Source organism: Crocodylus porosus, unplaced genomic scaffold, assembly GCF_001723895.1.
Source record: "Crocodylus porosus isolate Cpor-Errol unplaced genomic scaffold, CroPor_comp1, whole genome shotgun sequence".
In the NCBI taxonomy this organism is placed as follows: domain Eukaryota; kingdom Metazoa; phylum Chordata; order Crocodylia; family Crocodylidae; genus Crocodylus; species Crocodylus porosus.
In genome coordinates this window covers 16,052,031-16,065,063 of record NW_017728949.1, presented here as the reverse complement: position 1 = coordinate 16,065,063, position 13,033 = coordinate 16,052,031, and the positions used below count along the sequence as shown (strand labels likewise).

The following is a 13,033-nucleotide window of genomic DNA, read 5'->3' as shown; positions in this document are numbered from 1 at the left end:
GAAGTGAGGCTGACTGGCCTGTAGTTGCCAGGCTCTTCCTTCCTCCCCTTCTTGAAAATAGGGACCACATTGGCCCTTTTCCAGTCCTCAGGGACTTGGCCCGAGCACCAGGAGTCCTCAAACAGCCGTCCCAATGGCTCCACAATGACACCAGCCAATTCCCTCAGCACCTGCGGATGAAGGTCATCTGAGCCCACTGACTTAGACACATCTAAGCCCTCCAGGTAGTCTGACCCCCTGCCATGGCAGGAAAGAGTACTGGGGTCAAACGACCCCGGCAAGATGTTCATCCAGACTCCTCTTAAAGACCCCCAGGGTAGGAGCCAGCACCACTTCTCTTGGAAGTTGGTTCCAGATGCTAGCTGCCCTGACAATGAAGTAGCACCTCCTGATGTCTAGCCTAAATCTACCTTCTGCCAGCTTGTGACTGTGTTATTTCTAGTCACTCCTGGTAGTGCTCGGGGGAACAGGGACTCCCCCACCAATGCCTGCTGGTCCCCTCTGACTACTTTGTAAATGGCCACTAGATCCCCCCTCAGCCTTCTCTTGTGGAGGCTGAACAGGTTCAGGTCCTTTAGCCTGTCTTCGTAGGGCCTGCCCTGCTGCTCCCGATCATGTAAGTGGCCCTCCTCTGAACCCTCTTCATGATGTCCACATCCCTCCTGAAGTGCGGCGCCCAGAACTGGACGCAGTACTCCAGCCGCGGCCTGACCAGTGCTGCATAGAGCGGGAGGATGACCAGCTTGGACCTGCTTGAGATGCATCTGTAGATGCATGACAAGGTACAGTTGGCCTTCCTGACTGCATCCCCACACTGTTGGCCCATGTTCATCTTGGCATCAATAATGACTCCAAGATCCTTTTCTGCCTCTGCACTGAAGAGAAGGGAGTTCCCCAGCCTGTAGGTATGCTGCTGGTTCTTCCCCCCCCAGGTGCATCACCTTGCACTTGTCAGTGTTGAAGCCCATCCTGTTCTTATCCACCCACACCTGTAACCTGTCTAGGTCTGATTGCAACATATTCTTTCCTTCTAGTGTGCCCACTTCCCCCTACTTCTTAGTGTCATCTGTGAATTTGAACAGGGTGCTTTTTATCCCCTTGTCCAAGTCGCTGATGAAGATGTTGAACAGTGCAGGCCCAACGACCAAGCCCTGTGGAACCCCACTGCCCACATCCCTCCAGGTCAAATAGGACCCATCCACCATCACTCTCTAGGTGTGACCCTCCAGCCAGTTGACTGTGTAGGTGTTGATGCCACAGTCCCCTAGTTTTTTTAATGAGAATGGGGTGAGAGACCATGTTGAAGGCCTTCCTAAAGTCCAGAAATACTATGTCCACTGCTACACCTGCATCTAAGGATTTTGTGACCTAGTTGTAGAAGGCCACTAGGTTGGTCTGACAGGACCTACCTCTAATGAACCCATGTTGGTTGCCCCTAAGGATAATCTCCCCTGCTGGCACCTCATGGACATGCGCCAGGATAATTCTCTCAAAAAGGTTACCCAGGATCGAGGTAAGACTAACTGGCCTATAGTTTCCTGGGTTCTCCTTCCTCCCTTTTTTGAAGATGGGAACCACCTTGGCCCTCTTCCAGTCCTCTGGCACCACACCAGAACACGATGGGTGCTCGTAAAGCTGTGCCACTGATCCTGCAATGACCTCTTCTAATTCCCTCAGCACTCTGGGGTGGAGATCATTAGGACCAGCTGATTTAAATACGTCCAGTTCCTCCAGAAGTTCCCTGACTAGGTCCTCGCTGATGCTAGGCCTGGGAGCACCTCCCCTGGGGCCTACAGGGGTCCCAGTTGGGGGGGGTGACCCAGTCCCTGCTCAGAAAAAAGGCAAAGAAATTGTTAAATAGGTTAGCTTTCTTGTCTGGTGCAACGACTAGATTTCCTAGCATGCCTTGCAGAGGCCCCACATTACCCGATACCTTCTTTTTACCCCCTGTGTATTTAAAAAAAGGACTTCCTGTTGTCCTTGATCTGGGAAATGAGTTCCAGTTCCATCTCCGCCTTGGCCTTCCTGACTGCCCCTCTGCATCCCCGAGCAACCGAGGTATAGTCCTCCCTGGTGATGACCTCTCCCTTCCATTGGGTGTACACCTCCTTTTTAGCTTTGAGATGTTCCCATATGCTTTTGGTGAGCCATGGGGCTTTTGTGCCCTCTCGCCTACTTCGATCCATGTTGGAATTACCTCCCTTCGGGCTTGGAGTATCGTCTCCTTGGGGAACGACTACTCTTCTTGGACACCTGACTCCTCTCCCTTCTGGGACCTTAGTGCCTCCCCAGCTATTCTCCTTACCTCATTGAAGTCCACCCTCCTGAAGTCATAGACTTATAAAAGTCTCCAGCTGTTGATCCTCTGGCATGATCTGCCCATCCCAGTGGGGGAAGTCAGAGGTGGGGAGGGGGGTGCAATCACTGCTATAGCACCAATTGCTGCTACTGACCCCACCCCCAAAACCCTGGAATCTGGATCCATTTCAGGATCAGAAATGAGGGTGCAGTCACACCAATGCACCCTCTCTGGATCCACCCCTATCTTTGACATAGGTGAAGAATTGGAAAGAAACCTGGAGTAAGTGACAAGGATTCACCTAACTGTCAGATCTCACTTGAATACATGGTGATAAAATGTCATTTATATATCTTTCCACAGTGTTTTGTCTTGCAAGAAACTGACTTCGAGGACTTCAGCATTGCTGCAGTTTCTTCACTTTCTTTTCTCCCTAATAAACCATCACTTCAGCTTTAATTGTGCTGTGGGCAAGCTCCCTTTCCAATTCCTGACTGGAGAATGTAATTGAGCAGTGTTGTTGTTTGCACACTGACCAGTTTTCCACTGCCTCAGTATATTCCCACATCATTTTTTGTGATGGCACAGCACAACAGAATGCTTCATCCCACCTATACTATACTTGGGGGCCAGGTGAAGATTTAACAGCAGAACTTTTATTCTTAGAACAATAGAAGAACAGTAGAACTATAGAAGATTTATTCTTAGCTTTGTCCCATAACAGAAGAGAGGTAGCACTAGAGAACTAGAGGCCACTGTGGTACAGTGTACATGGCTTATGCTTGCCTCCAACAATACTTGGCACCAGCTTGAGAATAACTTTTTGATTTCCTTTTCATTGCTAACCTACAGTTCAATCTGTTTCAGCTCTTTTTCTGTTCTTCTTAGCAGCAGCTGGCAAAATGGAGTTCATGAAATCTTAGCGATTTGTTATTTTTAGAAATTTTACTTCATAATAGCACTCAGACTCAATGAAGGAGCCATTAGTGTAGGGTAATCAGCTTTTTTAATTACCTGTCCAATGCTCCATCTCAGGGTCTGTCTCTTTTCTTTCTTCTGGTCAATTATCTTATGGCCATGATGGTCCTGGTGGGGAAAGATTGCTTTTTAGAACATCCGCTAATATTCTTAATGTTAAATTCATGAAAATATTCCATTACCTTCTGTCCATTTCAGCTTGTTTTTCATCTTAGGTTTTTCTTTTTTAATAACTATACCATTACATGTTTTTAAAGACCTGGGAGTTCAGTCTAGGCCTCAAAACTTCTACCTTTTACTCTTGCAGTGATTATAGGATATCACTTACTGTTTTCTGCTCTTCTGGACATGCACTGATAACTAGACAAGTATATATGTATGTAACAGATTGCTGTGTGAGATGATTATTCTGCAAAAGATATATCCAGTGATTTATGCATTTCATGATATGACAGAACAAACTAACTGTCATCTTGTGTGACATCTTCTCCAACAGTGACCTCTGTCAAATGCTTGTAATACTCTTTTTTGTTGGATCAAGCTGTGAAATACCACTCCATTAGGGTGACCACCTTTTCAAAATGGAATGGCAGGACACATGCCCACCTCCCTCCCCCCACCCGGTGGCACGGCCAGAGCAGAGCTGAACAGAACAGCGGAGGATGCAGGCTATCTGCTCCGGGGCTCAGGGCTCCCCACTGTGCTGCCCTTTCCCTGGGAGTTTCTGCGGGCCAGCAGATGGGACCCTGCACAAGAGGGCGGAGAGGCTTGGTGCTGCTGCCTCTGGGAGCTCTGCAACAGCTTCTCCCCAGGAGTGCACGCGGTCCCCTGGATGAGCTGCCCATGGTCTGCTCCCTGGCTGGGCCCTGTAGCTGTACATTCCTACTTCAACTCCAGACCCTGGACCCCAGTCTTGCCCTGCCTGAGCAGCACCTCCAGCCCCTTCCCCACTCCCTCCCTCACCATGAGGGCCTCAATCTCCGCCCCCCCACCCCTATGCCCCTTCCTCCCCTCTCCTCTCCCCCAACGACTTACCTATAGGGAGCTGCTCTCCATCACTGCCTGGGGCTGTCTTGCTGGCCATGTGCATGTGTGTGCACGCACACATGCATGTGGTGTCCCCTGCATCCCACGCCCCATGCCCAAACAGCACCTTGTAGGTTGGAACTGTGCCAGCCTGCAAGGGGAAACTTGCCATTTCCCACATTTTTCTGTAGCAAATGGAAGACCTGAATCCCTGCACAATACTAAGAATCCAGGACAAGTGCTGTCCCAGAGTTGTTCAGCCTGGGACCAGGACTTGATGGTCACATTTCAGGACTGTCCTGCCCAATTAGGGATAGGTGGTTACCCTACATCCCATAGATGGGAGCTCTGATAAGCTTTGATTTGTTCCTGATCCCATTCTCCCTCATTCAGGAGTTGTTGAGAAACAAGGGAACTGATAGTCTCATGGAGCGCCTATACACATCCACACTATATGAGACTCCATGGTCTCGTATATCAGCGTCCCCACACTGAAAAATGGCATTGGGGGCACTTTAACTAAAGTTCGTTCAACTCTGAGAGCTGCTCTAATTAAAGTGCCCCTCTCCCCACCACTCCTGGAGCATGTGTATAAATGCCTATAAACGTCTAAATAACTAGGAAGAAATAGCATCTGTCCTATGGGTAAGAAACCAAACTACATGTATATCCAGAATGAAATCAAACCTGATCTGTAGTTTAAAGTTTAATAAAAAAATTGGTCTCAGACAAACCCCAGACCAGATGTGGACAAATAAGGAGCTGCAAATTAAACTTGTCTTTACACAAGACCCCTTATATTTTGAACCAAACCTGAAAATTCAAACATCCATGTATTTGAAGATCGTTTGAAATGCAATTCAGGATCTTTTCATGTCTTTGGTTCACCTGGTGCTGTTTCCAAGTGGTAGTGGGGTTTTTTTTGGTTCTTTAAAGGACTGAAAAAGTAAATTAAAAAAATAATCACCATCTATTCTACATTTTCAACTTGTCAGCAGGAAGAAAATGTTGTAAAGCCCAATGAGAGAACATGGCTTAAGTTTTTAGGCCGAGAAAAAGGCAAGGAAAAGCTTTGCATTAGCAATATCATAAATATCTAGGTATTTCTTAGAACTGGCATTGCAGCTATCTGAGTTTATTGGTAATTTCTAATTGGTGAGACTGTGTCTAATTTTTTTTCCATGGGAAAGAATGACAACACATTGCCATGTTTAAAAGATAATGTGTCATAATATGTTTTGAACTTACACTAGTGTAACTTTGTGAGAAATAGGTAGCTGGAATTTTTATTTTATATTCTTTTAATATAGTATAGTTCTTAGGGTTGGAAGGGACCTAAACAGATCATCAGGTATGACTCCCTGCCCTGGGCAGGAATGAGTGCTGGGATCATAACATCCCAGTCAAATATCTATCCAGCCTCCTGTTGAAGACCCCTAAGGTAGGAGAGAGCACCACCTCACTTGGGAGTCCATTCCAGAGCCTGGCAGCCCTAATCATGTAGTAATGTCTCCTGATGTCCAGCCTCAACCTTCTCTCTAACAATTTGTGGCCATTATTCCTAGTAACCCCCGGTGGTGCCGGGGGAACAGAGCCTCACCCAATTTCCATTTGTTCCCCCTGGTGAGTTTGTAAACAGCCACCAGATCCCCTCTGAGCCTTCTCTTGTGGAGGCTGAATAAATTCAGGACCTTTAGTCTTTCTTCGTAGGGCCTGACCCATTGCCTCTTGACCATGTGAGTGGCCCTCCTCTTGACTCTTTCAATGCTAGCCACATCCCTGTTGAAGTTCAGTGCCCAGAACTGGATGCAGTACTCCAACTGCGGCCTCACCAATGCCACATAGAGGGGAAGGATCACCTCCCTGGATGTGCTTGTGATGCATCTGTAGATGCACGCCAAGGTGCAGTTAGCCTTACTGACTGCTTCCTCGCATTGGTGGCTCATGTTCATCCTGGAGTCAACAATGACTCCAAGATCCCTTTCTGCCACTGTGTTGACAAGAAGGGTGTTCCCCAGCCTACAGGTGTGTTGCTGGTTCCTTCTCCCTAGATGCAGCACCTTACACTTCTCTGTGTTGAATTCCATCCTATTCTCATCCTCCCACCTCTGTAGTCTGTCTAGATCTAGCTGGATTCTGTCCTTTCCCTCCCTCGTGCCCACCTGGCTCCACATCTTGGTGTCGTCAACGAACTTGGACAGTGTGCTTTCCACACCCACATCCAGATTGCTGTTAAAGATGTTGAACAGCACAGGCCCCAGGACCGAGCCTCTGGCGACTCCATTGCCCACATCCCTCCAGTCAAACGACCTGTCCACTGCCACTCTCTGGGTGTGATTCTCTAGCCATTTTGCCACCCATCTGACTGTGTAAACATCAATGCCGCAGTCACCTAGTTTTTTTAAGAGAATGTGGTGAGAAACAGTGTCAGAGGCCTTCTTAAAGTCCAAGAAGATGACATCCACCTTGATGCCCTCATCCAGGTACTTTGTGACCTCATTGTAAAAGGAAACCAAGTTAGTCAGGCAGGTTCTTCTCTCAATGAGTCCTTGTAGTCGGAGGTAAAATTTAACCACGTGTAAGGGAAGAGAACCCAAGAGAAACAGCTCTGTGATACAGAATTTCTGAAAGAGACATTAGCAAATGTTGGGGGTCGGACCCAATGATCTACCAGGTCCCTTTCGACTCTAGAAATCTATGAAATCTCTATAAAACTATTAAATGAACTGACAAATCCCAACATAACTTTATACCTGATGTTTCTTGTAGACCAAGGAAGTCCTTGAAAACCCACACTTGCTTACTGTTATTAAAATAGAAGAAGCAGGAGATGAAATTGTGAGCAATGCCATTTCATTTGCTCTATATAAAGGTGAGTGCTTCTCTCATCCTTTTTCCATTTTAATTTTGCTTTGCTTTTAAGTGGCTAAAGGAAAGATAGTATGGTAGTTGGACCAGTCATTTTAGGATAATGGACATTTGGGTTCAACACTTGGGACAAATTACTTAGTTTCTCAGTATTGCAGTTCATTGGGCATAACAGCATTACTTTGTCTCTCAGTATCAGATCACTTTGTAACACCCCTATAGTCATGAGAACTGGTTGTTGGTGGGATTTCAAACTTGATGCACTCTAAGGTGTGCTGTTACATTTCAGGGTTCAGGTACCAGCATGCTGAACAGTGGTTGTTAGTTGGAGTTATGCTTTGGGAAGAAATATTTTAACACACCTGTAGATCTACTACCTTTTTAATCTGCTTTGCAAGGTATAATTGTGGGAGGTTTTCCAGAGATTTAAAATAGAAAACCCACCCCCCAAATTAATCTGATTTGTAACATGTGGGCGTCTTTTGTTGGATATCTGAATGGAAGCTGGGATGGGATTCTCAAAGGAGAAGGAGTCTTAAGGAAATTTGGCACCTGTTTTATAGTACATGAGGCCCTAATTTAATCCCTTTTAAAATGCCTGTTGGAATTGTCACTGAGGGTAATGGGAGATAAATGCATGAAAAGTTGGAGAATGTGCCATATACAGGGACAGATCCAGGTCAGGGGTGTACTGGTGCACTTGCACCCACCCACACTTTTTGTGTCCTGCTCCACCCAAAGTTTTAAACCAGCTGCCTGGCAGTGGCAGCAGCACTTCCAGTCATGTGGTGCTGAGGGAGTCGCTTGTTTTCATGCCTCATTATAATCTGCTCTGTCCCTTCTAAACTCTTTGTTCCACCGGTATTAGTGACCCTCTCTTCTTTTTAATGATGTTCCACCAACCAAGCTATCCTTTGTTCTGCAATCCCACTGTCTGTTAGCTGCTCCTGGTGTTGAAGCTCCTATTTCATAGCTCTGCTGACTGTTTTGAACTCATTCCAATTAAGTTATGTTTGTTTTTGCTTCAATACAGCCATAGGCCCCTAGAATGTTAGTAAAGCTTCTAGTTTATTTTTAACTGGAGAAAAATATGTGTTGTTCCATAAATAATGATGCACCTCACCATCTGTACCCACCTTTTCAAAATTCTAGATCAGCCCATGGGTATATGTGAGGAAACATCAGTGTAAATGTTTTTCTCATGTCCCATGTTAGTCATATTATGTTTGGTGAAATGGATAACATTTCACTGAAATTCTGAGAGTGCAAAATTTGACTCTGATGTTGAAATAAGTCAGAGTACTGTTATGTCACACAACTTTAAAATCTAGAAGCAATCTAAATCCAGCTCAAATATCAAACAATAAAATTTACCAATGCTTTGATACTCTCAACTCATAGAGAACATTTTTTGCAATAATATTTTGTTCCTGGAACAGAAAAGGAAATGGTTCAGAAACCAACACAAAGTTTCTTCTTCTACTGTACTATAGTAGATATGTTTTAGACCACAAGTTAAGTAATCAATTCTATAAAGGCTTTAAAGCATCAGATGCAGATGCTCTGACTTATCACTGATATTACAATAAACAATTAACAGTTTAATTTCTAATGCTAATGCTTACTGAATTCATAGCACTTCCTCTTTCCTGTATTCTTACTTGCAAAGTCCATTTAATCACTGCAGTAATTTGTTTCAAGGATCAATTTCTGTTTTCAGATACTCTAGTTATTCCAATGATTTCCCGGTTTATACCTGTCCTAACTGAGAATGTGACTGTCTATGAAGTTCACTAAATTTATCTGCTACCAGTTTCTTTTAGGGGTTCTGGGGAGGACTTGATTTCATGGTAGAGGATCAAGATCTTTGAGTTCCTTGGGGAAGACCACCCCAGCTCAGTCTTCATGGACTAATCTTAGCAGCACTGCTAGGATGGGATTCAGGGGAGCTCAGAGCTATATTAACTTACCTGGTGGGTCATCAGGAAGTTAAAGTCTGAGGTGCGGTTGTTCCATTCCTTGATCCCTATTCCATTTCCCAGACTTTGTGCAACCTTTTCTTCAGATGGAACACCAAGTTCACTTGGGGTATTTGGAGGTCATGGAGCCCAAGAGGCAAGACTCCTCCAGTCTGTGCATGGTATCAGAGGTCCCCTAGGGACTACCAATACATGTGGAGTGAGTGTACCCATGAAGATGGTAAATGAGTCTAGGATAATCTGTTTAATAAGGGCTATTTGTTGTTGTTAGTGGTGGGGGGTTTTGTGCCTGGGATTGGGTGGAGGGTAGGGATGAGAGAAAGTATAGCAAGGCTCTTTTCAGTCTAGTCCTTACCTAGCTACCCTGTCCTCCTACAGCCTTCAGCACCAATGAACATGATAAAGATAACTGGAATGGGCAGCTCAAGTTGCTTCTTGAGTGGAACCAGCTGGACCTGGCCAATGATGAGATCTTCACCAATGACCGACATTGGGAGGTAAAAATAGCATGCCTTGACACAGCCTGCAGGGGTGGGGAAAGTGAAAATAAGAGGACTGGCTATTTTAAGGGCACAGTGTACCCATATAACACAATTCTGATTCTGGTAAGCAAGTGCTTCCATTTCAGCTTAGTTTGATGCAAGGAAAATGCATGCCAATGCTTTCCAGACTTGGACTACACTAACTTATCAGGCACGCATACTCTGATATTGATTAAGGTCACTCTTTATCTTGATCTGAACTGAAACAGTCCAATAACCTGAATAATATATCTGACATGTTTCATTTTTGTGACATGGTGGTCTTTGGTCCAGTTTCTTGTGTGCCACAATGATAACTTCTGTATTGAACAAAGTTAGAATCATGGAAAATTAGGGTTGGAAGGAGCCTCAGGAGGTTATCTAGTCTGGCCCTCTGCTCAGAGCAGGCCCATCCCCAACTAGATCATCCCAGTCAAAGCTTTGTCTACCCAGGTCTTAAAAACCTTTGAGGATGGAGATTCCACAACCTGTATGAGTAACCTGTTTCAGTGTGTTACTACCCTCCTAGTGAGAGAGTTTTTCCCTTGTATCTAACCTAAAATTCCCTTGCTGCATCTTGAGACCATTGTTTCTTGTTCTGTTATCTGCCATCACTGAGAACAGTGTAGCTCCATCCTATTTGAGAATAGTGTAGCAACCACCATAAGGTAGTTGAAAGCTATTAGTGAATCCTCCCTTAGTCTTCTCTTCTCCAGACAAAATAAATCCAGTTCCCTCAGCTCTCCTCATAAGTCATGTGCCCCAGCCCTCTAACCATTTTATGTTGTCCTCCATTGGACTGTATCCAATTTTTCCATATCCATTCTGTAGTGAGGGGCCCCAAACTGGACACACTACTCTGAATGTGGCCTCACCAGTGCCAGCTAGAGGGGAAGAATCACTTTCCTCCATCTGTTGGCAGTGCTTCTACTAATGTAGCCCAGTATGCTGTTGGCTTTCTTTGCAACAAGGGCACACTTTTGCCTCATACCCAGCTTATTGTCCACTGTAACCCTCAGGTCCTTTTCTGCAGAGCTGCTGCCCAGCCAGTCAGTCCTCAGCCTGTACCAGTCCATGAGATTGTTCCGGCCTAAGTGCAGGACTTTGCACTTGTCCCTGTTGAACTTCTTGAGATTTATTTTGGTCCAATCCTCCAGTTTGTCTAGGTCACTCTGAAACCTAGCTCTACTCTCCAACATAGCTACTACTTCCCCTAGTTTGGTGTCATCTGCAACCTTGCTGAGGATACACTTCATTCTGTCTTCCAGATCATTCATGAAGATATTGAACAAAAACCAGGACTGATCCTTGGGGCACTCCACTTAATACTAGCTGTCAACTACACATTGGGCCATCAATTACTACCCTTTTTGCTTTATAATTCAGCCAGTTTTCTGTCCATTTTGTGGTCCATTCATCCAACCCATACTTTGCTTGCTTTCAAAAATGTTGTGGGAGACCGTAATGTTCTCTTTTAATGTTTGGGCAGAAGTTAAGGCTTGAAAGACTGAATCACCTAATTATATCAAACATGGATCCCTGGACCTCTCAGTTGGGCACTTTGTAGCAATATACATAACTCTAAGGTGATGCCAGTTTTTTCTCTCATGTAATTACTGGCCAAACACCATGTCTCCTTCTCAAAGGGGGTCGGTTGAACTCCTTTTGTCAGCTTAAATGCACATAGAAGTTAAAAACAGATAAGGATTAGATATAGCTGCTGGGAAAGAGTCAGCCTAAAAAATTATCATCATAGTCAGTGTAGCTGAAAAGCAGTAAGTTCTGTTCTGTCTTCATATTATTGGGTTTTGTGTTTATAAGGGAAGGTGGGTGTTAGACCCTGACTTTATGTGGTGCCCAGCGACTAGGGAGGTGACAATTCAATCAGTCATGGGTCCTGCTACTCATTAGCCAGAGCAAGCAGGGAACAAACACTACTTGCACACATTGTTTGTAACAGCTTTATTCAGAATGGAGACAGCTTCAGGCAGAGGTCCCAAAAAACTAACAAACCTGGGACCTGCAGTGAGCAATAGTTCTTTTCACATTTTATACACCTTGATTCATGCTCATTGCCATTTATTTCATCCTCGCTCCTCCTTTGTTCCACCCATCTCCTCCTATCTCAAGCTCCTCCTCTGTTTACTTTATTACTATGGAACTGCCTATGCATTTCACTCATTTACATGTCTTTTTGCTATGAGTGCATGTCTAAGACCTTGACTTCACTTCTTTGGTCAATAGGTGGACTTTGACCAAAACCTGGAAGCTTCTGGAGGCTTCTTCACCAATCATCATTCACCTTTTCACATATGTTTATTTTGGATTCTGTTACCAATTATGTGTTGTTTGTCACATTCCAGTCTGTTTTTCTGTCCCAATTTGTGCCATCTTCCACATTCCTAAAGCTTCACTTCATTCACAGCACACAGATTTACACACTCATAAGCTGCTTTTTCTCAGAAAATGGTTGACACAGTTAAGTTGGTTACTTAGCATAAGCAAATGGCTGGCTTAGATATCATTCTGCCTTGTGGTTAGCAGCTTTTGCTAAGCCATAGGTAATATATTGCCTTTTATTCAGCTGCAAATCCAGTGCTCCCCAAGATCCAAATATTGTCACCGTAACAGTGGGGTTTAAAGTAGAATATTGCTGTAGGTAATAGATCATGCTTATTTAACACAGCAGTCACCTTATTTTAATGGATAAATTCCTAATCACAGCTTTCTTTGGAAGTCAGCTGGCTTCTTAAGGAAGTGTAGATCACAAGCAAAGTGCCATAGTATTACTGTGCATGTCTAATTATGTGTCAGTGATAAAATATGACCAACAGAAGAGAGATGGAAGTATCCAACAAACCTGTCCCTTCCCCCTCCCTCTGTCTGTTGTTGCTGGTTGCCCAGTTGTGACTCTATAAATTAAAAAAAAAAAAAAAAAAAGCAAAAGCCTTAACAGTTAAGGGAATCTGAAAATATCTTTAGGTACCTCCTGATGGGACCTGTTTATGGAATGGGTACCGGTGGTGTAATTGAAGAACTGAACTTGCTTTTTTTCTCGCAGATGCTGGTTTAACTGGTTTGGTATAGGGGCAAGGAATGATGGTCGGGTAATGTGTAGGTATGGAAAGATGAAACAGTTATTTTGATTGTAAAGAAGAGGAGGTGACCTACTAGGTTTCAAGCTGATCTGTTTTACCCGTTTTGTATGTGCTCTGTTCTGGAGTAAGTGGAAGCTAACCAATAGGGCTGTGCAAGGCTTCAGACCGAGCTTCAGATCCAGAGAAGCTTTGGATGCTTTGGGGTCCGAAACAGCACATTGGGGTTGAAGCGCTGGCCTCATTCAGCTTCCCAAAGCGGTTTGG

The 13,033-nt window shown here is 44.6% G+C and overlaps 1 protein-coding gene across 1 annotated transcript in view; it reads left to right on the top strand.

Moving 5' to 3' along the window:
• TRPM8 (transient receptor potential cation channel subfamily M member 8) overlaps positions 1-13,033 on the top strand; it is a 122,854-nt gene that overhangs the window by 45,985 nt on the left and 63,836 nt on the right. Inside the window, exons 9-10 of the mRNA XM_019554547.1 lie at positions 7,073-7,175; positions 9,529-9,647. Coding sequence (XP_019410092.1) covers positions 7,073-7,175; positions 9,529-9,647 — 222 coding nt within the window. The remainder of the gene's footprint in view (positions 1-7,072; positions 7,176-9,528; positions 9,648-13,033) is intronic.